General features: G+C 52.4%; 1 protein-coding gene and 1 non-coding gene across 4 annotated transcripts in view; both read left to right on the forward strand.

Moving 5' to 3' along the window:
* The first annotated feature begins 613 nt into the window (after window positions 1–613).
* Window positions 614–695, forward strand: TRNAL-AAG (transfer RNA leucine (anticodon AAG)). Its single transcript has one exon. It is a non-coding gene; the product is annotated as a tRNA-Leu (tRNA).
* A 174-nt stretch (window positions 696–869) lies between these two features.
* POLR3E (RNA polymerase III subunit E) overlaps window positions 870–26,257 on the forward strand; it is a 30,927-nt gene continuing 5,539 nt past the window's right edge. The window contains exons 1-18 of one of the 3 annotated variants that reach the window (XM_059898954.1): window positions 870–1,011; window positions 8,125–8,198; window positions 9,345–9,395; window positions 12,622–12,699; window positions 13,464–13,579; window positions 14,015–14,097; window positions 15,919–16,026; window positions 16,384–16,433; window positions 16,761–16,880; window positions 17,978–18,063; window positions 18,326–18,370; window positions 18,464–18,555; window positions 19,545–19,665; window positions 22,229–22,310; window positions 23,606–23,665; window positions 23,774–23,931; window positions 24,455–24,516; window positions 25,084–25,610. In XM_059898954.1, the coding sequence (XP_059754937.1) occupies window positions 8,163–8,198; window positions 9,345–9,395; window positions 12,622–12,699; window positions 13,464–13,579; window positions 14,015–14,097; window positions 15,919–16,026; window positions 16,384–16,433; window positions 16,761–16,880; window positions 17,978–18,063; window positions 18,326–18,370; window positions 18,464–18,555; window positions 19,545–19,665; window positions 22,229–22,310; window positions 23,606–23,665; window positions 23,774–23,931; window positions 24,455–24,516; window positions 25,084–25,610 (1,875 nt within the window). In that variant the 5' untranslated portion in view covers window positions 870–1,011; window positions 8,125–8,162. Of the gene's footprint in view, window positions 1,012–8,124; window positions 8,199–9,344; window positions 9,396–12,621; window positions 12,700–13,463; window positions 13,580–13,611; window positions 13,787–14,014; window positions 14,098–15,918; window positions 16,027–16,383; window positions 16,434–16,760; window positions 16,881–17,977; window positions 18,064–18,325; window positions 18,371–18,463; window positions 18,556–19,544; window positions 19,666–22,228; window positions 22,311–23,605; window positions 23,666–23,773; window positions 23,932–24,454; window positions 24,517–25,083; window positions 25,611–26,257 lie in introns of those variants that run through there. The other 2 variants (XM_059898956.1, XM_059898955.1) reach the window with 2 other exon arrangements.

A 26,257-nucleotide genomic window follows, 5' to 3' on the forward strand; every position in this document is an offset into this window, starting at 1 on the left:
TTATGTAAAAACCCATAACAATAAAAACAAAACATCTATTTTCTATGGATATATCTATTATGAATATATCCATATATATCCATATAAATTCACAGTAGAAGATCCAGAAGGATATACAGTATGCTAAGCTGTATAATGGTTACCTCTGCGGACTTAACGATAGATGCCAAAGGTAAAAGAACATTTGTATTGTATCTGCAAAGTTTTCATATTTGCAACAATTCACATAGCATTTGTGTAACTAAAAATTAAAACACATAATTTTTTAGAGAAAACTGCCCACACCAGTTCCCGTGGTTTGGCTTCTGAAGCCCCTGGTGCGGGTTACTGCTGAAATCCATCATTTCTCCCATGTGAGTTAACTTGAGGTCTCCGAGTTAAACGTCCTACTCAGAATACAGATTCCTAAAGTGCTTTTCATTCTAAGACCTGTTCAGACGTGTGGGTCTAAATATTTGAGCAAATATTTTTCTTTTTAGTACCTGGCATGTTCTAAAATAGTTCTATAGGGATAAGGTAAAGCACATATGAAACAAAGAAACTCCCACAGAAATGAACTGCAATTGCATATAAATGTATTAAGTAGTTCCCTAGAAGAACTTAGTCACAGCTGGGTAGCGTGGCCGAGCGGTCTAAGGCGCTGGATTAAGGCTCCAGTCTCTTCGGGGGCGTGGGTTCGAATCCCACCGCTGCCAAGATGAGGTTTTTTGTTGCTGCTGGTTCTGTATTCATCTCGGTCCCGCGGCTGCAACAACGCCCCCTGCTGCCAGACGCGGCTGCCTGCCCGCATGAATGGAGCGGCGGAGGGGGCGGGCCCGCGCGCGCCTGGGCGGGGCATTGTGGGTAAAAGGAAGCGCGAGGGCCCTCCCCGCTCGCTCCCCCCACGTGTCCGCCGAGTTTCTCCACAAGCAACATGGCCGCTGCCTGAGAGGAGAGCCGGGCCGCCGCCGCCTGTGTAGCCCGCGGGTACCTGGGCCGTTGCCGCCGCCCGCGCGCGGGCCCGTCGGAGAGGTGAGTGCCGATGTGGCAGCGCCCGCCCGGGCTGGAGCCGGGCCGCACTCTCGAGGTGGGCCTGGGCGGGGCTGCCGCGTAGGCCGGGAGGCCCGCGCCACCCGGTGCCAAGGAGCCGGCGGCCTCCCGGGACTCGGGCGGGAAGGACGGGCAGCCTGGCCCAGTAGACCCGGGCTGGCCGCGGGCTCCGACCTCGCCTCGGCCCGGCAGTCGGTGAGGCCGCGGCCGAGGCTGCCGGCGGTGACTCAGGGTCCAGCCACCTTGCTCCGCCCGGCTCAGGCGGGCCTCCTACGGGAGCACCTGTCCGAAGGCAGCCGATGTCCTGCCGGCGTGGCGGCTCGTGGCAATGGCTGCGTGGTGGGCGTGAGAAGGGGGCCTGACCACCCGCGAGGGAGGCGAAACCCATTGGACAGTGTGGCTCGGGGCCGGCGGCCCGCCCTGATGGGCAGGGGGAGGGTGACCGGGCCCCCTCCTCGCCCCAGATTAGCTTCCGTCCGGCTAGGCCCGGAATTCTTCATTCATTTATTCCGGCCACCATTCAGGGCTAACTGGGGGCCAACTACGTGCGGCGGATAGGGCCCTGATCATTTGATCAGAGGAGGTGTCAGTAAGCACGTAAACCAATAAATAAAAAAGGTCGTTCTGTTGTGTTACCTTTAGAATCATTGGGCTTGGGGGCAGAAAGAGGAGATCTTAGCAATCGCCACAGTTTCTTCATCTGTGAAGTGGGGATAATAGAATTACCCACCTCATAGGTTTGTGGTGAGGGCCCAATAGGGTAAGACGGAAGAAGTCCCAGGTTGCAGTTAGTTTCGTGGCTGTGTTTCCTGCTCTTTTATATTGGAAGAAAACATTGGGCCACGTAGTAACAAACCTTCCCATGGGTTATTTATACCTTACTTTTAATCCTCACCACAGTCCTCTGAGGTCGGTACTTTTGTTATCCCCATTTTAGGGGGATAAAAGTAGTGAGTAGTACTAAGTGCGAACGACTCCGGGTGGGCCACGGGTAGCAAACACCAGACCTGGGATTTGAACTTGCACAGTTCCGCTCTAGAGTCCGGGCTCTTACCCACTACACCATCCTGCCTTTTATTAAGAAAGCTTTCAGCATAGTCGTTAAGAATGAGCATAAGGCTCTTTGACATCAGCTAGACTCAGGTTTGTGTCCTCACTCCGCTGTTCTCCAGCACTGTGACCTTGGGTAGGTTACTTACTCTCTGAACTTTAGTTTCCTCCTTTCTTAATTGGGGATGGTACAGCTTGATTTATAGGGCTCTTGAGCAGATTAAATGAGATTGAATATTAAGTCCTTAGAGAAGGGAGGGTCCGACTCAGTTGAGTTCATTCTTCCCGCCCCTAGGCCATCTCTCCTTTTAACAGGGGTGGAAACTGAGGTGACCCAAAGAGGGAGATGCCTTGTGCGGGGGGGCATACAGCCAATAAGAATCCAGACCTTGAGACTATTTGCCCTGGGGCCCTTTCCTCTTAATTCACATTGTATATTGTCCTCACCTTGTCTCACTCCCACCAGTAGCTGGAGATTATTTGGAGTTGCCTCTGCTTTTCTGATTGGCGGACAGGTTAGATTGCTGGGTGCAGCACTGATGCACCCAGCTGTGGCTTTCAGGCACCTCCTCTGCTCTGGACCCCTCCTTAGATTCACCTGGTGTTCTTGTCCCCTTTCCGTTTGTTGAGCAGCCGCCTGGCAGGGGATGTTTTCTGTGCTCAGTGCCGTGGAGCCACTGCCATGGAGTACCCTTGTGGCCACAGGACACCCTGTTGAGGCCAAGGTGGTCACTGCTGCTGGGGAAGCTTGCCTTGTGGCCTGAGAGGATAGGCCACACCTCTGTCCTCAAGTGTCCACAAGGCCCAAACCATGAGACCACTAGTCTCTGGATGGGGCTGAGTTAGGCTCACTGGGTAAAGGGTCTGTAACTGCCTGATTTCATGCACTCATTCACTCAGTTATTCTTTGTACTATACTGAGTGTTACTCCATGCCAGGCATTGTTCTAGATATCGGGAGAACAACATGAATTTCTTAAAAAGATAATAATCCCCATATCAACTTGATGAAATAAATATAATCATCTCCATTTTACGGTTGAAGCACTGAGAGGCTTTCATGGAGCTTACATTCTAGTGCAGAAGACACATAGGCAAATAGACTAGGTAGTTCCAGATTGTGATAAGAACCATGAAGGAAATAAAATGGGCATGTGGTAGTGACTGGAAATGGGTGCGGGGCTCTTGAAGGTGGATAGTTTGGGAACCTGTCTCTTCCTGGAGAGGGTGGGCGTGGTGATACTAGTGCAAAGGAGCCAGCCTTGAAAAGACCTGGGGAAAATAGGTGGTGTGCAAAGGTCCTGAGACAGGCTGGGGCCTAGCTTGTTGTAGGCCCAGCAAGATTGTATGGGACCCTGGGGCCATGGAAAGGAATTTGGATTTTATTCTATGTGACAGTTGAAGGGTTTTGAGCAGCGGAATGATGTGATCTGTTTTTCTGCAAGGACAGCTCTGGGTGTTTCTGGGAGGATTGGAGGTAGGAAAGACTTGTTGAAGCAGTACTTTTCAAATTGCAGATCAAGATTTATTAGTGGGATGTGAAATCAGCTTAGGGGGGTTGTAACCAGTATTTTTAATTTTAATGAGTGAGGATAAAAAACATCACTGCATCAGATATAGTAGGGACAATTAATGGTTATGTGAAACCTTGTTTTAGTTAGGTAATTGTATGTATATTCCGGGTCATTTATATGAAATGGATTTCTTACTGTGGGCCTTAGGCTGAAAAATTTGAAAGCCCCTGAGTTGGATGATGTTGCCTGGGAGGATGAAGGGAGGTGATAATCCCTGCATTAACCCAATCGTGTATTCTATCTGGAGGAAGGAGCACCATCCTCCCCGAGCTCCTTCTTGACTGGGGAGAGGCGAGTAGAGAAATAGCTGAGAAAGCCTGTCTTGGGGTCCTCCCAGGCCATACCCTCTCAGTACCTACGTCTGTTCCCTGGTTCACCCAGAAGTCCCCAGTCTCTCAGTTGTCCACAGAGCCAGCTGGAGAGAAGGTAGGTACTTCGCATACGTTTATGATCCTTGGCAGGTGAGGTGGGGTCTCGGGCTCTCCCATGCATTGCCCTCGGTCTGGGCGGTAACAGGCATTTGGGGGTTATGATTTTCATCTAGTCTTCTAATCCCGAACTGTTGAGGTAGCCTGCTTCCCTCTACTCTCTTCCTCTGCTCAGAGTCCTATGGTAGCTCCCTATTAAATGGCATTCCTGTGGTTTACTTATTCAGACAACACGTACATATTGAGTGCCTGCTATGTGCTAGGCACTGGGGGACAGCAAGGGACAAAATAAACTAAAATCTCTGCCTTCATGTAGTTTACCACTTACTGGCAGTGGGGGTGAGGATGGATAATAAATACAGAGCTATAAACTGTCACATGGTGATACATGCTATGGAGAAAACCAGAGCAGGGAAGGAGCTGGCGGGGCGGGGTGTTGTGATTTTGAATTGGGTGGACAGGGAAAGTCTTAGCTATGAGGTGGAATCTGAGCAAAAACCTGAAAGAGGTGAAGGAGGGAGCCATGAGGTTATGGGGGCCGGTAGAGCAGTTACAAAAGCCCAGAGGTGAGGGTCGGGGGAGGGAAGGAGGCCTGTGGGAGATGAGGTCTGAAAGGAAAAGGGTCAGGGAGGGCGTTGTCTAGGGCCTCACATGGGATGAAAAAGACTTTGGCTTTTATTTCTGAGTGAGATGGGAAGACTTTGAAGGCAGAGGAGTGATGTGATTGCTGGCTGTGGGGTGAGCAAAGACCGTAGGAGGCAAAGGTGGAAGCAGGGAGACCAGTTTGGAGGCCGCTGCTCTAAGGCGGGCAGGAGATGGAGGTGGCAGAGGGGGTGGGCAGATTCCCGACATACTTAGAAGGCACAGCTGACAGGATTTGCTGGTGTGGGGCGAGAGGAAGAGAAGCACTGAGGATGATGCCATTGTTTTGGCCTGAGCATTCTCAGCGTCTGGAATGTATATCTGGAATAAGCGAGATGACTCCGCTCGGTGGCCGGGGCAGGGGGCTTAGATGCCCTTGAATCCCATGGTGAAAATATTTATGTTCTTTTAAATATTAAACAATTCAAATTTTAGGTAGATAAGACAAAAATCGAGCTGGTCTTACCTAAAAGTAGAGGTCCGGGAACTGCTGAGATTCGAGGGTGCCCAGGTGCCTTTAACTGTGCCCATCCCCTCCCTTTGGGAATATGAAGGGTCATCCCAGCTGAATTACAGTCAGCCCTCCACATTCATGGATTCAACTAACCTCAGAAACTAAATTTGCCCTGCGCCTGGCAACTATTTACATTGTATTAGGTATTATAATTAACTTAGAGATGATTTAAAGTATACCATGTGCTCTAATTTCATTCTTTTATAGGTAGCTGTCCAGTTTTCCCAGCACCACTTATTGAAGAGGCTGTCTTTTCTCCATTGTATGTTCTTTCCTCCTTTGTCATAAATTAGGTGACCATATGTGCGTGGGTTTATCTCTGGGCTTTCTATCCTGTACCATTGATCTATATTTCTGTTTTTGTGCCAGTACCATACTGTCTTGATTACTGTAGCTTTGTAGTATAGTTTAAATTTTGGGAGCCTGATTCCTCCAGCTCCGTTTTTCTTTCTCAAGATTGCTTTGGCTATTCGGGGTCTTTTGTGTTTCCATACAAATTGTAAAATTTTTTGTTCTAATTCTGTGAAGAATGCCATTGGTAATTTGATAGGGATTGCATTGAATCTGTAGATTGCTTTGGAATGGCCATCATCAAAAAATCTACAAACAATAAATGCTGGAGAGGGTGTGGAGAAAAGGGAACCCTCTTGTACTGTTGGTGGGAATGTAAATTGATACAGCCACTGTGGAGAACAGTATGGAGGTTTGTTAAAAAGCTAAAAGTAGAACTACCATATGACCCAGCGATCCCACTACTGGGCATATACCCTGAGAAAACCATAACTCAAAGGACACATGTACCCCAATGTGCATTGCAGCACTATTTACAATAGTCAGGACGTGGAAACAACCTAAACGTCCAACGACAGATGAATGGATACAGAAAATTTGGTACATATATAATATGGAATATTACTCAGCCATAAAAAGGATCGGAATTGGGTCATTTGTAGAGATGTGGATGGACCTAGAGACTATCATACAGTGAAGTAAGTCAAAAAGAGAAAAACAAATATTGTGTATTAACGTACATCTGTGGAATCTAGAAAAATGGTACAGATGAACCGGTTTGCAAGGCAGAAATAGAGACACAGATGTAGAGAACAAACGTATGGACACCAAGGGGGTAAGGGGGAGTGGGATGAATTAGGAGATTGGGACTAACATATATACGCTAATATGTATAAAATAGATAACTGTTGAGAACTTGCTGTATAGCACAGGGAACTCCACTTCGCTGTACAGTAGAAACTAACACAACATTGTAAAACAACTATACACCAATTTTTTAAAAAAAAGGAATGAAATTGGGTCATTTGTAGAGATGTGGATGGACCTAGAGTCTGTCGTACAGAGTGAAGTAAGCCAGAAAGAGAAAAACAAATATCGTATATTAACGCATATACGTGGAATCTAGAAAAATGGTACAGATGAACCTATTTGCAGGGCAGGAATAGAGACGTAGACGTAGAGAACGGACGTGTGGACGTGTGGGGGGGGAAGGGAAGGGTGGGACAAATTGGGAGATCAGGATTGACATAAATACACTACCATGCATAAAATAGGTAACTAGCGGGAGCATGCTGTAAATAAAGCACAGGAAGCTCAGCTCGGTGCTCTGTGATGACCTAGATGGGTGGGATGGGGGGGTCGGGTGGGAGGGAGGTCCAAGAGGGGGGTGATATAGGTATACATATAGCTGATTCACTTCATTGTACAGCAGAAACTAACTCAACATTGTAAAGCAATTATACTCCAATTAAAAAATTTCTTTATTGAAAAAAATAAAGTATATTATTGTAAATAAAGTATATTATTAAAGTATATTATTGATGTGCTTAGGTTATATGCAAATACTGTGCCATCTTATGTAAGGGACTTGAGCATCCACAGATTTTGGTCTCCTTGAGGCTCCTGGAACCAATCCCCCCCTTCCCCACTGATCCTGAGGGACGGTGTACTCACCCTCCACCATGGCGACCTGCCGCCTTCCCTCCTTCGGGTACTTGAAGTGCTTCCTGTTGCCCGGAGACCCTCTTCCCCTCTGCTATCCTGGCTTGTCCAAATCCTTCTGTCCTTCAAGGCCCAGCCCAAATGCCCCTTCCCCCAGCAGGAAGGCCCTCCCTTCCTCTGAACTCCCCTACCTATAACTGCGACCTGAAGTTGGATAGCCTGGCATTGAGGTCCAGTGGGTCCCCTTGCTTCCTGTGTGGCTTTGGGTAAAACACACAAAAGCGTCTCTGAGTTCCAGTCTCCTCGTTATAAAATGGGGACAATTAAGAGAAGAGTATGTATGTGAAGAGGGTCATTTTTAGACATGTGCACGCACACACACACACACACAGAGAAAACCACAGAAAGGAGGTCATCTCACTCGGGGTTGGGTTTAAAGTCAGCTTGAAAATCAAATATCAGAGACGGAGTCACCCTGGAATCCAAGTCTTGGGACTGTCTGCTCTTCCTGTTGTGCATCAGGCTATCCTCTAAAGATTCCCCATGGCCCCCGATTACTTCTCGAGTGTTTTCATCATGTCTGTGGACCAGCCACCCTCCACCCTCCTGCCTGGTGGTGAATTCTTTGTGAGTGGTCAGAAAACCCCTAAAACTGGTCATTTATTCTTTCCCATGGGTGTAGCTGACATGTGGTGACTTGGGTCCACCTGTTTACACCCATTGCTTGGTGGTTTCTGCCTGCTTTTTTTGGTTTTTGGCCGATGGGCTGTATAATGGGCTGTCCATTTTTGACTCTACGATAGATGTAGAAATAAGATCAGTTTCTGTTTGCTTCAGGCTCCTGCCTCCCAGAGCAGGGCTGCTTGCAGAATGGGTACCTAGGTGTGTTGGTTGAATAACTGACTGACGGTCCAGGCCTCTTGCTCTCCTTGCAGATCGAGTCCAAGGACCGCGCGGCTGGCTCCCCCCTAGTATGGCCAATGAGGAGGATGACCCAGTCATACAGGAGGTAACTGCTGTTCGCCACCCTCTGCCGGGGCGGGGTCCCTTCCTCCATCCTCAGGCCAGCCTGGGACCTGTTGGCGTCCTCTCTTCCTCATACCTGCCTGGCTGACCCCTCAGTTCCTTCAGGTGTCTGATCCAGCATCACCTTGTCAGAGAGGATTCCCTGACCCTCCTGCCTCACGTGACGTTCTCCTGCACACCCTCCCTAGCCCCTTACCTTGGCCATACCTTGCGTTTGGCCACAACACCTCTCAGCCCCTACACATAAGTTTCCTTCCACTAAAGTGTAAGCCTCATGAGGGCAGGGATGTTGTCCTGTTCACCACTGTGTCTGCAAAGCCAAGTCCAGTGCCTGGCAATTAATAGATACTCAGTGACTACTTGTTGAATGAATGAATGGGTTTGACAGCTCCCTCTTCTTCATGGGCTTATGCAGATTCGGTCATTCAGCCGTTGTTCGCTGAATCCATGATGTGCTGGGGGCTGTGACAGCAGGGAGCCAGGCGGTGTTCTGCCCTTGGGAAGCTTAGGATCTGTGAGGCGAGACTGACAAGGAAGGGGTCTCAAGATGCAGACGGTGGTTCCAGAGTCAGCCCAGACCAAGACATATCCTAGAGGCTCTGGGCCTTTGCACATGCTGCTTCCTTCACATATGCCTCCCCTGGGCCTGCTGAGCCTTCACTCATCCTTAAGGCCTGGAGGTGGGAGAGAACATGGTTCACAGGAAGAGCTAGGAAGCAGGAAGGTAAACTGCGAGGTGGGGCGGGGCGGTGAGGGTTGAGAAGAAAGCCAGGTCACATCACCTGAAGACAGGCCAATCCAGGACAGGTGATGGAGGGCACAGGGAGGAAGCCCTCCCCTGCCCCATCCTCATCAGAAACGCGTTTAATCGGGCCCTCTGGGATGCATCCTGATCTGGGCAGCCTCGGAATACATTTTTACTGGGTTACATTGAACCTGGGCAGGGGGCTCTGGACATATCCAGGTTGGAGATTTGGTTCCCTTTATTTTTAGCATCAGCTGAGCTATTTCCTCTTCCCCAAATGGCCTCAGAACCATTATCCCTGAAATCTGAGGAGCGTGCTTGTGCCCGGGGCAGGTTGGGCATTGGGTTCTGTCTCCTGGTTAAGTCTTCTTCCTTTGTTCCCAGATCGACGTGTACTTGGCCAAAAGTCTGGCAGAGAAGCTCTATCTGTTTCAGGTAATTATAGGACATAAAGGTAAAGGGGGAAAAAAAGCAAGTGTTGGTGGGTGGTGGAGACACAGTAAGTGGTAGGCCAGGAACAATTTGAAACCTCCACGTTGCTTAGAATTCTTGGCACAGAGGGTGTTTGGTAAGACAGTCTCTTTGCTTTTATGGGCAGGTCAATAGTAATCTCTCATTTTGAAGATGGGAAAACCAAGGCAACCCTAAGAGGCAGAACAGTGTAGTGGATAAAGCTTGGGCCCTGGGGACAGTCTCCCGGCCTTGAGGCTTGGCTGTGAGTCCTTGGGCAAGTTCCTTAAAAAAAAGAAAATCTCTCTGTGCCTCAGTTTCTTTATTTGTCAAGTGGTGATAGTAATAATACCTGCCTGATAGGGTCCCCACGGGGATCAGCTGAGTCCATATTAAAGTGCTTAGGACACCACCTGCCTGGTGCAGAGTTAGCGCCGCGAATGATTGCCACCGCTGTAACCGAGACTCAGGGAGCGGCCTTCTGGGGCAGCTCCAGGCAGCACTGGTGCGCCTCTGTCCTGCTAGCTGTGAGTCCCCCCACTTGTTATCCCTGCCCCCTCCCCTCTTAGCTGGGCTGGTAGTTTAATCATAGTCACTCACAGGTGTTAACCCTAGACTGTCTGCAGGCACCATTCAAAGCATTTTGCATATGTTAACTCATCTCCTGCCACAACATCCCTGTGGTGGTTACTATTGTAATTTATAACAGCTTTATTGAGATCTAATTCACGCCCCTGCAGCTTCCCTGTGTAAGTGTAAATGCGGTGGATTTTAGTCTGTCCACAGGGTTGTGCAGCCGGCGGCAGTCTATTTTAGGAAGTGTTTGCTGCGGCTGCTCTGCCCTCGCTCCCTGCAGTCCTAGGCAACCGTTAACCTATTTTCTGTCCATGGATTTGCCTGTTCTGGACATTTCATATAAATGGAGTCATGTAATATGTGGCCTTTTGTGTCTGGCTCTTTTGTTTAACGTGATGTTTTCAAGGCTTTTCCATGTTATAGCATGTATCAGTACCTCATTTCTTTTTATGGGTGAATATACTCCACTGTATGGACCTATATGCCACATTTTATTTCTCCATGCATCAGTTGATGGGTATTTAGGTTGTTGCCATGTTTTGGCTATTATGCATAATGCTGCTATGAACATTCCTGTCCGAGTGCTTGTGTGGAGAGTTTTTCATTGCTCTTGAGTATATACCTGGGAGTGGAATTGCTGGGTCCTATAGAAACTATGTTTAATATTTTGAGGAAATGACAGACTCTTTTGAACCACTTTACATTCCCAGCAGTAAGGTTGTTAAGTATTTTTGTCCCCACATTGCATATAAGAAAAAGAGACCCAGGGAGGCTAGTAACTTGCACAAGGGGCCTGGAACAGGGTGGCAGCACCCTCCAAGCATGTGCTGGGAAGAGGCCTGGTGTTGGGCCCCTGGCATCTGCCTTTACAGGCCGTGGCGCTGGGGGCTGTTGTCTGCACCTGCTTCCTTGACTGTCTGCAGAGTGATGGAACGGATGGTGGTGACAGTGACCCATGTGTGTTCATGGTGTGCCAGGCCCTGTGCCGGGTGTCAGCTCCATTTGCCTCATTCCCTGCTCCTAATGGTCCTGGGAGGCGAGGAGCTTGCCTGAGTACACAGGGAGCAAGTGGCAGAGTTAGGACTGTCTGATTCTAGAACTGGCACCCTTCCCCACCACCCTTCCCAGCGGTCAGGAGATCACAGAGCTGCCCTGGACCTTGGCAGACCAGGGGCCTCCCGGGCTGTCGTAGGCTAGCCTGTCCCAGCTCAGGGGTCAGCCCAGACCAGCTGTGCTCCAGGCCGTTCCTGGACCTAAGCGCCAAGCTCCTGCCCCAAGCTTCAGCCCAGGAAGCAGGGAGGAGTCACTGTATTGCTGTTTAAGTGAGCTTTTAGGAAACAGCCATTTCCTTGGGCTAGAATGCAGCTGATCTCAAATGGCCTCCAAAGGAGGGTTACTTTATGCACTGCCACACCTCCACCAGGCTCCTTCATAGCGATGGCCACGGCCTTTTGTGAGTGAGTCCAAACCATGACTCATCCATCCACCCAGTGGCATACGTAAAGCACGGGAGAAAGAAAGGAAGAGTGCTTCTGTGGGGAAGGATGTCTCTGCATCCTTCTTTGTTCAGAGAAAAGAAGGGATTTCAGAGCAGTACGCTCAGATGTGACATAACTTCACGCCTGATGACACTGGGGCCCAGAGAGAGCTCTCTGAGCAGGTCAGTGGCAGCCCAGCTCCCTTCTCTGTCATCAACTTTTTATTATGGAAAAGTCCACACATCAGCAAAAGGAGAGAGAATGGGATAGTGATTCCCATAGATCTGTCGACTGAAAAAAAAAAAAGCACAGCCTAACAGTTGAGAATTATGTTTTATTCGGCGGGCGTACTGAGGACTTAAGTCGGGGAGATAGCCTCTCAGGTAGCTCTGAGGAACTATTCTGAAGAGGTAAGAGAGTTGTCAGGACTTACAGGAGTTTTTGCAAAACAACAGCAAAACCCCAGGGAGTCAGAACATCAGAAGATTACTGTTTGTTAAAGAAAACCAGACTCTGGAGTTAAAGAATTTAGCACTTTTCTATGTATGGGAAGTGGCAAGAGTCTGGGCTAATTGAAATCATTCCTTTGTTATGCACCTTAACTATCTAGGGCCAGTCTCCTGTTTTCTCCTTCCTGAGTCCCATTAGGGTGCGCTGTAGGGGGAGTGGCTGCAACGGCAGAGGGTTTGAAGGCCACAGCATCCTTTGTGGCAGGTGACATCCTTTGTCCACAGATCCATCATCAGGCTTTAGCAGTGAGCAGTGTTCGCCAGTTTTGTTTTCCCTCTTTGCTTCCTGTGGTCTCATTTTCCTTGTCCTTCTCTACCTGGTTGGCGTGTAAACTAGCAGTTAGACTTCGGACCCTTACTCTTGACTCCCATGGCAGTGCGCTTGACTTCCTAGGGCCCGTGGGGCCATGCATGCTGGGGCCTGTCTGATGCTTAGGCATGTCCCTTGGACATTTGAAAATTGCTCTTTGGAAGGAGGCTAGGTGGAGCCAGTGAGAATGGGATGCAGGGATGCAGGCAGAGACCAGCGAGGGCCTCTGGTCTGGGGTGGGCGTGGAGGGTGGCTGTTGATTCTTGGCCGGCGCCTCTGAAGCTCAGCTCTCACTGGGGCTGGGCAGGGTGGACTGATGGCTCCCTTCCCTTCCCCAGTACCCTGTGCGTCCAGTCTCGATGACCTATGATGACATTCCGCACCTCTCAGCCAGGATCAAGCCCAAGCAGCAGAAGGTGGGGCTACCCTCTTGGATGGAGGTAGAGGGAGGGGAGGGGTGATAGGGTGGGAGCTGAAAGAATCCAGGAGACAGGCCTTTTGGGGGTGGAAGCCCAGAGGAGTGATTGGAGAGTTAGGAAGAAAACCAGCAGCTTGCAGGGCCTTGAAAGCTGCAGGAGGAAAAACTTCCAGAAAGAAGGGGGGGTGGGCAGCTCCAGAGAGGCCAGGGAGGAGTGAGGCTTGAGATGAATTACAACATGGGGTGGGGTGGACCCACGTTCACAGGACAGGGCAGGGCCAATGCGAAGAGGGCACGACATGGGGAATCTAGTGCCTCTCAGGGCTAGGTTGACAGGGAACAGGAGACATGCCTTCCCTCGGGCACCTGCAGCTCTAGGCCCTGTTGCCATGTAAAAAGCTGTACCAGTATTGCCAATTCTGCTGACTTTTCAAAAGAAGTTGGAAATAAGGAAAAAGAGAAAAGCTCTTGATTTTTAAATGTTGGCACCTAATTTAGATTTTGGGGAGTGGAATTGTGGGTGCGGGCAAGCAAAACTACATGAACCCCCTCCAAAAAAAAGCACTCTGGCTCTTCTATTGGAATTTGGGTTTGTGGCTTTTGTGTGGACTGAAGCCTAAGGGCCCTCGGAGAGGGATGGTGTCAGTCCTGCTTCTGGGCAGGGACTGGGGTTCGGGAGGTGGGCATGGTGGGTTTGAGGGGATCCCCTGAGGGCTGTGCCTTGGGGTCCTCATAGCTGGTGGGGGTGTTTGGTGCCTCCAGGTGGAGCTTGAGATGGCCATCGACACGCTGAATCCCAACTATTGCCGCAGCAAAGGGGAGCAGATCGCGCTGAACGTGGACGGGGCCTGCGCTGACGAGACCGGCACTTACTCCTCGTGAGTTCCCCGAGGCCTCCGAGCTTCACGTTCTTCAAATAGGAGCCTTCCAGAGCCCTCAGAGATGCCTAGGCCTTGTGCTCTACAGCCAGGCTCCCCACCAGCGTCCCGTCTTTGCATGGCTGGGCCTGCCGCAGACTCGTCCCCGTGGGAAGCGTCTTCCCTCCCGAGATGGCTCCTCTGACCAAGTTCTTCCTGGGCTGAGAGGCAAGCTGGCCCCTCGACGGGAGCGGGAGCTCCCACCCACTGCTTGTTTCTTGGGCTGCACATGAGGTTTCCTCATCCCCAGCTCCCCTCCTGCGGCACCTGTGGCCTGTCCTGTGGCCTTGGTCTCTGGCAGTTGGATTTCAGATGTCTGGGGTGGAGGGGGCTCTGCCTACAGGCCCAGGCCTGGAGCTTCCTTCCCCTTGATGTCTGTCCTCCCTGTGCTTGTAGGAAGCTGATGGACAAGCAGACGTTCTGCTCTTCCCAGACCACCAGTAACACGTCCCGTTATGCTGCCGCGCTCTACAGGCAAGGTACCCATGCTGGACACCCCTGGCTGCCGGGGCTTGTGAGGGCTGAGTGGGTGGGAGGGAAGCAGAATGGGGGCTGGGACAGGAAGAGGACACCCCGAATGCTAGATACCCACAGAGGCCAGACAGGTTGTAGAAATGACAGATTGTCAGGGGAATGGAATTTGGCCACCTCAAGGGACTTTTAGCTTGACACTACCATACCTGATGGGGTGGAGGTCCAAGGTCATTGTCCTCCTGGGACACAGACACACACAGCATAACCTTTTGGACGGGGTAGAATTTTGTCTTAAATACAAGGTACTTAGGACCCAGTAATTCCATTCCTAGAAAGCACCTACGCAAGAGAAATGAAAACACGTCTCCACACAAAAACTTGTATGTAGGTGTTCATAGCAGCATTATTCATGGTAGTGAAAAGTGGAAATGATCCAAATTCCATCAGCTGATGCACGGATAACAAAATATGGTATAACCATACATTAGAATATTATTTAGCTGTAATAAGGAAAGAAGTACTGATAGGCACTCCAACATGGGTGAGCCTTGAAAACATTAGGCTAAATGAAAGAAGCCAGACACAAAGGACCACACGTTACATGATTCCATTCATATGAAATGTCCAGAATAGGCAAACCCATAGAGACAGAAAGTAGATTATTGGTTCCAGAGGCTGGGAGGAGAGTAGAATGGGGAGTGACTGCTGATGATGGGTACAGGGTTTCTTTCTGGGGTGATGAAAATGTTCTAAAGTTGGTTGTGGTGCTGGTTTACTAGTTTGTGAATATGTTAAAATACATCGAATTGTATGTTTGAAATGGGTAAATTATATGGTATGTGAATTATATCTCAGTAAAGCTATTAAAAAGTACAAGGTTTCTATAAGTATTTAGAGTTTATAAAGCAATAAATGAAATTTGAGCACTTAGGAAATAAACCGTGATAGAATAAAAGTAATGTCAAATAACTATACTCTTCTATTTTGAACCCAAGTCTCAAGGATATAGTTCTTTAGAGCCACATTCCTTGTAGCCAGGCCTAGTCACTTACTTACTTCTCGTCTCAAGCATTCTGCTCCCTCTGGAGTCCCAGAGAGCTTCCACAGAGCCTTAGTGTCTGTCTGATTTCTTTTCTTTCAAGGCTACATTGGCTTGATTGAAATTGATTACCTTTGCACTGCCTCCCAGTGCACAGGTCTGATTCACAAGAGAAAGTCACGATCTTTGCCAGAGACGGCGTAGACACTCCTCCACCGGGCTCCGCCAGGCCTCCTCTCCAGCCCCGTTTGCACTAGCCAACTTCTTAACAGGACGGGTGGGATTTTGACAGGAAGAGGTGGGAGGATGAGGAGGAGGAGAGATCTGGGTGTGTGTGGGGTTAGGGAGGTGGTGAGGGTGGTCTGGCAGAGGCCTGGCGGGGGAAAGAGCAGGGCGTGTTTGGTGTGGATGAGTGGCCCAGCGTGGCTGGAACAAGCAAGTGCGGGAGGGCAGTGGGGGCCGGGGTCGGGAGGCCCTTGAATGCTGGAGGAGGAGGCTTTGCAGGCAAGCCTTAAGGAAGTGACTTTGAGTGGAAGGGTCTGCGTTCATGTCTTCATCTGGTTTGTCTGCTTCCTGTGTCCGGCACAGCTAGATCGGGTTGGGAATGGCCATCGGCCTGGTGGTCCCAAGGCTCTAGGACTGGGGGCTAGAGCAGAGGTGGGAGGCGGTTTGGCAGTGAGCCGAGGCCTTTAGGGGAGTCTGGGGCCCTTGGTAGCTCCCTTGAGCCAAGCTGTGTGGGTCAGCCTCAGCTCCTAGAGTCAGGTCCAAGCCCTTCTTCCTCTGCCAGGTGAGCTCCACCTGACACCTTTACATGGCATCCTGCAGCTGCGGCCCAGCTTCTCCTACCTGGATAAGGCAGATGCCAAGCACCGTGAGAGGGAGGCAGCCAACGAGGGTGAGCTGTGGACCCCCAGCCCTGCTGTCTGTCTGTCTGTCTGTATATGTTAGCAGGAGAGGTTGGTCGTGGGAAGAAGTATTAAAGGGATGGGTTACAGGATCCTTAGCAGCATCCCTGGCTGCTACCCACTGGATGCCAGTAGCACCCACCCCCACAGTTTTGACAACCAAAAATGTCTCTGAATTTCCAAATGTCTCCTGGGGGGCAAAATTGCCCCTAATTGAAAACCACTGACTTACGCAGCTACCTCGGTCCAGAGGGAGAATTCACAGGCTCCGTTGCTTGAGACCTGCCTGGTGGGTGGGGTGGAGGAGCCTCCAACAGAGGCTGCAAGCAAGGCTTTTTCTTTTGCAGCGGGAGACTCTTCACAGGACGAGGCAGAAGAAGACGTGAAGCAGATCACGGTGAGCTCTGGCCCCGAGAGAGAGGGGAGCCTGGGAGGCAGTAGGGCCAGCTTTGTAGCTCAGCTTCCTGGAAGCAGCAAGGGGTGGGAGGGTCTGCACAGAACGTGGGCTCTGGGGTGAAACATACAGAAACAGAGTCCATGCCTTAGAGCCTCCTTGCTGGGCTACCTGGAGGGATAATCTAACCTCTGCCCAGCCTGAATTGGGTGGCAGTGAGAAATGGCCCAGATGTGAGGTTCTCTGGCCTCGTGGTGGGTGCTGGGGCAGCAGCCTGGAAACGCCCCAGGCCTGAGGTTGTGGACCCGCCCCTCCCCGCCCCCCAACCAGGTGCGGTTCTCCCGGCCTGAGTCGGAGCAGGCCCGCCAGCGCCGCGTGCAGTCCTATGAGTTCCTGCAGAAGAAGCACGCTGAGGAGCCCTGGGTCCAGCTGCACTACTACGGCCTGAGGGTGAGCTGGGGTCCCTGGGCGGTGCTGACACAGGCCAGGGTGGGCTCCTGGGAGAAAAGCCCCAGTGCCCGGGAAGTGTTACCTGGTGGCCTCATTGTCTCACATCTAACTTCTTTCAGATTCAGCTGTAGCCACTTGGTAGTGCCACAGGGAGAGAGGTTAAGCCCTGTGAGCAGTTTGTCCTCCCTTCCCACCTAGTGTGTGCCCCAAGGGAGTGAGTCTGCCACGTCACTGGTGGGGGTTGTGGCCCCCCGGGCACTCCCTGAGTGTGAACATCTTGCCGGGCTCAGTGAGGCTGTGTTTGGTTACGTACTTTTAAGTATCGTGGGCCCTGAATGAAGGCTAGACGCTTCATCGGCTGCTCCGTGGAGAATCTGTCCGATGGCCGAGTTCACTGTGCACCTGCCAAGGGTGATTTTTACTGTACTTGACTTAGAGCGCAGTCCTAGAAACTGTGTGTTGAGTAAGGGAAGCAATTGAATATTAGCTCACAAAGACACCATAGACAAGGGCTCCCCAGCGTTTTTCTGGGGGAGGAGCAACCCCTGATCATTCTGAAACCTTCCTGAAAGAGATTTGTGTTGACAGAGCCTTACACTTTGGGTCAGTCAGACTTCCAGAAGCTCTGCTGTTTCCTAGTGTGTAACTTTAGGCAAATTACTTAATCTCTCTGAGCCTCAGTTTCCTTATCTGTAAAATGGGAATAATAATAACAGTACCTGATTTCATAGTTATTTTGGGGATGAGATGAGTTAGAGTATGTATACAGCCATTGGAACAGAGCCTGACACATAGTAGATGCTCAGTGAATGTTAGTTGTTATTTTTATCATTGCTTTCAGTGTTCCTGTATCAGACGGCACTGAGGCGTGGGTGCTGGGGCTGTGTAGTCATAAAGGCAGGAGGGTAGTTGGTTGAGGCCACATCGCAGAGGCCTTGAGTGCCGTGCTCAGGCGGTTGGATTGATCCTGTGGCTGGCCTCAGAGCAGGACAGTGGGTGGCTGGAGCAGAAGGTGATGCAGGGGTGAGAACTGGATCACAGAGGGAGGCCTGGAATGTTGGCTGAGGTTCCTCTCACACCCTATTCCTCCCTAACAGGACAGCCGCTCTGAGCATGAGCGCCAGTACCTGCTGTGCCAGGGCTCCAGCGGGGTTGAGAACACAGAGCTTGTCAAGTCACCCAGGTGAGACTGGCCAGCCCAGGGCTGCTGAGGGCTACTGAGCCCGACACTGGCCCCAGGAGGGTCCCTCTGTTGTGGGTCCTCCCTTGGGACTCTGGCCCTTTTGTAACATGGGGGAGGGATGCGGAGGAGCCCATCATCCTCTGGAGAGGGCCAGGAGGGGGTGTGGGAGTCTGGGGGGGGTCTTGGATACAGCCTGGTTGGGGGCTGGGTGGGGCGAGGACAGAGCCCTGGGAGCTGCTGACCCCGTTCTCTCCTGCCACAGTGAGTACCTCATGATGCTGATGCCTCCCAGCCAGGAGGAGGAGAAGTGAGTAGAGGGGCTGAACGCCTTCACCTCCTTCCCCTTCCCACCCCCTAACACGCCCCTGGCCTCCTAACCCTTTGCATTTGTTTTCAACAGAGACAAACCCGTGGCCCCCAGCAATGTCCTGTCCATGACCCAGCTGCGCACCCTGCCCCTAGCTGATCAGATCAAGATCCTGATGAAGAATGGTGGGTGGGCAGCCCTGCCCTGCCCTCTGGGGGGCCCCAGCCCTGCCACCTCCTGGGGAAGTGGAGTTAGGACAGACTTAAGGACCAAGGGGCGAGACCAGAGGCCCCACTACCCAGAGCCCGCCCAACTTTACAGCTCTGGCCTTGTCTGGAAGGCGCACTAGAGCTGGTGGCAGGCTACCTCAGATGGGCTGCGGGTCCCTGCCACCTTTGCCACTCCCCTGCTGTGTGAGCCTGGGCAGGCCACTGGCCTTCCTGAGCCTTAGATTGTTAATCTATAAAAAGGGACTAAGATAGCTCATGGGGCTGAGGTGAGGATTCAGAGGTGAGGCCTCTAAAGGGACTGTACAGAGCCTTGCATGTGAACGTGAGCTACGTTCATTTTCACAACGAAGCGCGTTCACTTGCACTACTTTGTGGCGCCCTCGCCAGGCTCCTCACCGTGGGGACGCTGAAGGCCAGAAGCTTTAGAGTGCACGTGAGCCTTGAACCTCAGAGCAGAGTCCCAGGCCCTGGGCTCTTCTGAGGTGCCAGCACCAGGGGCTCCGGGGTCTGAGTGGAGAGGGGGGCTCCCGGGGGGAGCCAGGCCGCTGGCCTTGCTGCAGAAGACACGGGGCCTCCCCAGGCCCTGCCCCTTCTCTCTTGGGCTAGGGGCTCGGGGCTTGGGTGGGGGAGAGCAGAGCACGGTGATGAAGTGCATGAACTTTGGACCCAGATGGCCTGAGTTCAAGTCTTGCATCTTGGCCATGCCACTTACTAGCCAAGTGATCATGGGTGAAGTTTGAAACCTTCCTGGGCTGAGTCTTCCTCATGAGGCCCGCCTCGGTCTTCCAGTGGGTGTTTCCTCCAGGGTTCAGTGAGAGGCGGGTGCCTGCCCAGAGTAAGCAGCCAGTGAATGCCAGCTGTTACTGTTAGCACTGTCGTGCTGGGATTGTTATGTGAGCCCAGGCCCCTCTTGCCTTGTCTGATGTCTCCTGTGCCCTCCTCAGTGAAGGTCATGCCTTTTGCCAACTTGATGAGCCTCCTGGGCCCCTCCATCGACTCTGTGGCTGTTCTGCGTGGCATCCAGAAGGTGGCGATGTTAGTCCAAGGAAACTGGGTGGTGAAGAGGTAAGTTCATTTTAGTCCCTTAGTTGGGAGCGCTTAATCCATTTCAATTGAATGTAAGTACCGATGTTTTGGGTTTAAGTCTACCTTAGTGCTTTTTATTTGTCCAGCTTACATTGCATTTTATATTTATTTTTACCTTCTTTTCTTGTTATTCCGTTTTCCCCACTAACTTGGAAGTTATCCTTTCTTGACTTAGCGATTACCCTGCAGATTTCACAGTTTAATATTAGTTGCCGCTTTTACCCTCATCCATGACGATTCAACGACCTTTAGAATATTTTATATTTATCTTCCTCTCAACTCATGTGTCATTGTATTTATATATTTTAATTCTGTTTTAAACCCCATACGACATTATATTATCCAGTCAATATTTTTTAGATCTACTCACGTATTTGCCTTTTTATTTTGCTCATCATTCCTTTCTGCATCTCTGAGTTCCTAACTGTGATAATTTCCTTTTGCTAAAGTGAAGGTCTGCAGGTGATGAATTTCTTTGGTTTTTCTTTACCTGGAAATGTCTATTTCACCTTTGTTCTTGAAGGATATTTTTGTTTGTTTTTAATTTTATTGAAGTATGGCTGATTTACAATATTGTGTTAAGGATATTTTTTACTGAGTATAGAATTCTAGGTTGATTATTTTCTTTCCACACACTGATGTAATTTCATTGCAGTTTGACTTCCATTGTTTTTATTGTCTGTCTAATACATGTTCCTTTGTTTCCCTCTGGCTGCATTTAAGATTTTCTCTTGCTTTGGCTTCCCAGCGCTCGTTAAGATAGGCCTAAGTGGGAATTTCTTTTTATGTATCCTGTTGGGGTTCATAGGTCCTGAATCTGTGGCTTGCTGTCGTTCAGTAGTTTCTCTCCTCCTGTGATTCCTCCTCTAGACCCTGCCTCCTCCCTAGACTGTCAGTTTTTAGGGGTAGGGACTGTCTGTTTTGACTCTCCCTTTATCCCTGGTACTCAGTATAATGCCTGGCAAATGGTAGACCCTTGGTAAATACAGTGTGGCTATGTTTCACGCACACTTGAATTATATTACTTCTAAATTGTATAATATAAAATACTTGAATACTCACTTTTTAGAAAGTGTGATGTAAAGTGAACAATCTGTCAAAATGTAAATTGTTCCAAATTTTTAAAAAAGTTATTCATTGCAAAAAGTCCATCATTTCACAGTTGGTTGGCCAGGTAAACTGCAAAGTCGTGTCACTGCCACGTGGTGACGGCCTTTCCCTGGGAAACGATGCCCAACATGCCTTGTGGGTCCTTGCAGCTACTGTCTTATGTGACACAAGTGTTTAATTACGAGGACCTTCGTGATGGCACATCACTCGTTAAACGGGACACTTATGTGTATTTACGCTGCGGATGGATGAAATCCAGGAGGGACCATCCCATTAGCCCCCTGAGGCTGCTCGCGCAGAGGAGGCACGGAGACTTGCCACATGTCTGGCAGCCGGGCAGCCACAGAGCTGGGGTTTGAGCTCCCCCAGCACCGCGCATGCCCTGATGCTGCTGCCCCGTTCAGCTTATGGTCTGCCTGTCCCTGTGACTTGAAGGCAGGCCCTCCTGGGCCCTGTGTGTTCTGCCACACCCGTGGGTAGTGGTCCTTCCATGCCCTGTCCCTCTGTGTTCCTGTGAGGAGGTGATACAGGATGCTCCCATCTGTTGAGTAAATGTGTCTGGACGGCTTGTTCTGTGCCCTGCACTGTGCTCTCATTCAGTGCTGTCCCTGTCCTCAGGAAAGTGGGCCGGGGGGATGGGGGTGGGGCAGGCACCGTTACAGCCCAGAGCACGGACCACACTGTGTACTTAGTGGGTACCTCCTCTCCGTGTGGCAGAGATGGGGCCAGGGCCCTGTCCCGTAGAGCTTTACAGGAAGGGTGGACACAGAGCTCAACCTTGAAGGAAAGTAGTAGTTGGCTGCCAGGTGGGATTGAGGAGGCGAGTGGGGCAGGGAGAGCAAAGGCACCCCGGGCATGGATGGCCGGGGACGTGTGTATTTTCCTGGGCAACAGGGTCTGCGTCTGGACTTGGGGTCAGGAGATGCTTTTAGGCCTTGGTGCCTGCTCATTTGCCCTTGAAGGTCCCTGAGCCTTGAGTGCTGGTCCCATTCTCTCCAAAGGCTTCAGCCTCACCCGTGCTTGGGGTCTGTCTGCATCCCAGTCCCTGACCCTTCCTGCCTCAGCTCACACTGCTCCCCCCTTCCGTTTCAGCCAGCGGTAAGGCCTTGTGTGTTGCTTTACAGGCGGGACTTGCTGTCTGCCAGCGTCCTGGGTTCACCTTGTCTGTCTCTGAGCCCCGGGCCCCTCCGACTATGTCAGGGGCCTTGGGGCTGGGCAGGTGTGCGAGGGGGGCGTTGGGAAAGGGGTAGGAGGAAGAACTCTTGGAGCCAGGCTCCCGGGGAAAAGGGGAGGGTCTGAGGGGAGCGGTTGGGGCCCAGGCCGGCACCCCCCCATGTTGGAAAGAGGCCTGAGCTTCCACCCGGAGCCTGAGGGAGTGGGGGGCAGAGGGGCTGAGGACAGGGACTGACCTGCCACCCTGTCTCATTGGCAGTGACATCCTGTACCCCAAGGACTCTTCTAGCCCTCACAGCGGCGTGCCTGCTGAGGTGCTCTGCAGGGGCCGAGACTTTGTTGTAAGTGCCCAGGCTCTCTGGCCTCCCGGGTTGGGGCATCATGGGAGGAGGACTGGGGCAGCACAGAGTATCCCGGACCTTCGCCCAGGCAGCGGGCAAAGGGCAGGTATGTGTGGCCAGGGTGGGGCTGGGGGGAGTGGAGGGCTCTGGACTCTGGCCTTTCTTCTCCTTCCTCTCAGACCCTGGAGTCTTCAGCTTCATAAGAACCTTTGAGTTCCTAGCCTGGAGGTTGCAAACTGGAGTCCCATCGGTAGATTCTGGCCAAGGAGCCATTTGACCTGAGTGGTGTTTTTAAAATGTTGACTTAGTTGTCTATTTTTACAAATCACAGTCATGATTCAAACTAGATTTCTGTCTTGTCATGAATAATTGGACAGTCTGGTACCATTGGACCCGCACCCCCAAACAGCACCCTCTTTGAGTGGGGCTGACGCTCCCCAGTTCACAACCGCTTTCCTCATGCGTGTTTCCTGCACTGTTGCTGTGGGCTTTTTGCAGCTCCTGAGCTGGCTCATGCCTCCACCCCGTCACCCCATCTGCCCCCCTGCCCCTTATCCAGAGCTTAAGTCCCAGCCAAGGCGTCCCTCCCAAAGGCTTGACCCCTGAGCTGCTGGGACCTGCGCTGCCTCCCTTGACCTTGGCAGCGTGCTTTGCGTTTGCTGCAGTCTGTCTCCTTGGAGCTGTCCGTGGTGACCTTGGTGAGCTCATGCGCAGACCTAATCACACCAGGCAGCCCTTAAGCTGTTTCAGAGAGTGCCTCCGTTTTTTCTTTTCCCAGCTGGCTGTCCCAGCTCCTGTGGGTACTTAGCGTCTAGATGCCTGTGTGGTTTATTTTCGTCTCTGGGGGTCAGGGTGCAGTGGCATCGACTCTCAGGCTCGCCTTCCACACGTGTGCCACTCACCCTCAGCTGCCTGTCAGCCCTCCTCTGTTTGTGAGACACCGTCACATCTGGGGGTCTGGGAGAGGGTCTAGTCAAATCTGAGTTGTTGTAGGTGACATACGGGCAAGGTGTCCGCCACCCCAGGGAGCTTCTGTGGTGTGGAGTGGGTCCAGCTGCCCTCCTGGAAGAGGTGGCCCAGGAGGTCCTTTGCAGAGGAGGAGATGGAGGCTCAGAGTTGAAGTGACTGCCCTCAGCCAGGACCCAGACCCAGACCCAGTCTGCCTGACACCCAGGCCGGCTCAGAGCCACCACTTTGTGCCCGCATCCCTGGCTCCCAGGACAACAGCAGGGGTTTTGGGGACAGTCCTAGTAGGATCCCTGCCTCCTGGAAACAAGCTTCTTTTTCTCCCTTAGATGTGGAAGTTCACGCAGAGCCGGTGGGTGGTAAGGAAAGAGGTGGCAGCGGTGACTAAAGTAAGTGAAGTTCTTCTTGATCCGAGGCCCGGCCCCACTACTGGAGGAGTGGGGGCTGGGTGGGGCTTTCGGGCTGGGCGTGCCTCACCTTTGGCCCCCTCTCGCCAGCTCTGCGCGGAAGACGTGAAGGACTTTCTGGAGCACATGGCCGTAGTGAGGATCAACAAGGGCTGGGAGTTCATACTGCCTTATGACGGGGAGTTCATCAAGAAGCACCCAGATGTGGTCCAGCGGCAGCACATGCTGTGGACGGGCATCCAGGCCAAGTACGAGCTTGCTGGGCGGGGGGAGGGGAGCCAGGCAGAGGCACCCCAGCTTGTCCCCAGCCACCTGCTTCCAGCGGGGAGTGCAGCCCGGCTGCATCCGGGGCGGGAATGCAAATTTGGGGCTGTGTGCACCCCTCCTCCACTCAGGTGGACCTTGCTGCTCGATCCCAGAATCCCCCCGGCAGAGACCTGGCACAGACACGCCTGCTGATCCGAGCTGACTCGAACTGACCCGCGTCTGTTCTGGGGGGTCGGGAAGGAGGGAGAAAGCACTCAGGAGCAGGAGCCGGGGCTTGTGTGGCCCGAGGCAGGCTGGCGGGAGACCCGCTGGGGAAGGGAGGGTGGCCCACCACTCCCCACCCCCGCCGTGGGGCTCCGAGCTGCGGGGAGAGACCGTCGAAGTTCCAGGCGTGCGACGTCTTAGGGACTAGGATGTCCAGGGCTTACGGGGGTGTTTCTGCTGGGAGGCAGGTGACGTGAGGGGACACGGTTTAAAGTTAAGAGGGTTCACTCTTCTTTTCAGATTAGAAAAAGTTTATAATCTTGTGAAGGAAACCATGCCAAAGAAGCCGGATGGACAATCAGGTGTGGAGGGGTGTCGGCTGGGTGGGCCCCTAACCCTGACACTGGCTCCAGAAGGGCTACTTTTCTGGAACTTGTCAGGGCTCAGCCTGTGGGGGGATATGAGGGGTTGTGGCTCATTGTTGGCTGCCCTTCCGTGCCCTCTTCCCTCAGCTGGAGGCTTGTCCAGTGTTAGAGCCTTGGCCTCAGGGACCGAGGCATCTGGGTTCCAGGCCGCTGAGATTTCTCGCCCGCTTGGGTTGGCAGGGATGCTGGTGGCAGGGACTCAGCAGTAACCCACCCTGGCTTGGGTCTCTGAATGTGGGAATCTGCTTTTCCTCGTTCTGTTTCTTCCCTCATTGTTGGGGTAGCCACATTCCTTCTGGGTAAGATGGGGGCGAAAGGCAGGCTGGGCCACTTGCTTCAAGTGCCAGCTGGCTTGCATTTTCCCTGTCCCCTTCCTCTGGTCAGCAGGGTGTCCCCATCAGGATGGAAGGGAACGTCTGTGGGGCAGAGGGGCCGTGGGACTTCATCTCAGGCCCTTCCCTGCACGGTCCCTACTGTCCTGAGCAGCCCTGTGTCTCTCCGCAGGGCCTGCCGGGCTGGTCTCTGGGGACCAGCGGGTCCAAGTCGCCAAAAGACAGGCCCAGCAGAACCATGCGCTGCTGGAGCGGGAGCTGCAGCGGAGGAAGGAGCAGCTGCGGGCGGCCTCGGTCCTGCCCGGTGTGCGGATCAAGGAGGAGCCCGTGAGCGAGGAGGGGGAGGAGGAGGAGGAGCGGGGCGCAGAGGAGGCCGAGGAGCCCATGGACACCTCGCCCAGCAGTGGCCTCCACGGCAGGCTGGCCAACGGGCTGCCTGCTGGGCGGGCGGCAGGCGGGGACGGCTTCAACGGGCACCCGCCCTCAGGCTCTGCCGGCACCCCCGTGGCCCGGGAACTGAGGGCCTTCGTGGAGGCCACCTTTCAGAGACAGTTTGTGCTCACGCTGAGCGAACTCAAGCGCCTCTTCAACCTGCACTTGGCCAGCCTGCCCCCCGGCCACATGCTCTTCAGCGGCATCTCGGACCGCATGCTGCAGGACACGGTGCTGGCCGCTGGCTGCAAGCAGATACTGGTGCCTGTAAGTAGCGCCTGCTGGACGGGCGGCACACGCCCCTCGGAGGGCTCCTGGGTAGGCAGCATCTTTCCTGGCTGAAAGTGGCTGTGGAGAGAAGCTGGTACCAGAGTGGCCTGAGCCCTGCCGGCTTTGGGGAAACAGCTGTTTGCAGGGTGCACGGGGCAGGGGCACTCGGGAGACTGTTGGCTTTGGTGTGAATCTTGGCTCCCACGTGGTTGCTGGGTGTGACCTTGGGCCGGTCAGCCTCTCGGCTCTGCACCCTCATCTCAAGTGGGTGAATGTTAGTTTTTGTGTCACGGGGCTTTGGTGAGGGCTGAGTGGGAGTCTGAAGGCCGTCGTCACCCGTTGGCTTGGCACACAGCAGGGCCTTACTTGGTCACGCCGGCTCCCCGTCCCGGGGTCTAGCCCCCTCCTGTGCCGGCACCTCCCTCATTCCTGTCAGCTTTGCCGTTTTTCAAGATGATTTCACTTCTAGTATCATTTGATCTTCTTGCAACGGTAGATGAAGAAGCCTGAGTTTCAAAGAAGTAGAATGAACTTGTTTAAAGGTCACATACCCAGGAAGTGATAGAGCTGGAAGTTGAACCTCTGTACAGTGGCTCCAGCCAAGTCTTAAATCGTTTCTGCTTCAGCTGAGACGAGCTGGCCCT

This window comes from Balaenoptera ricei, chromosome 15 (genome assembly GCF_028023285.1).
Source record: "Balaenoptera ricei isolate mBalRic1 chromosome 15, mBalRic1.hap2, whole genome shotgun sequence".
Classification (NCBI taxonomy): domain Eukaryota; kingdom Metazoa; phylum Chordata; class Mammalia; order Artiodactyla; family Balaenopteridae; genus Balaenoptera; species Balaenoptera ricei.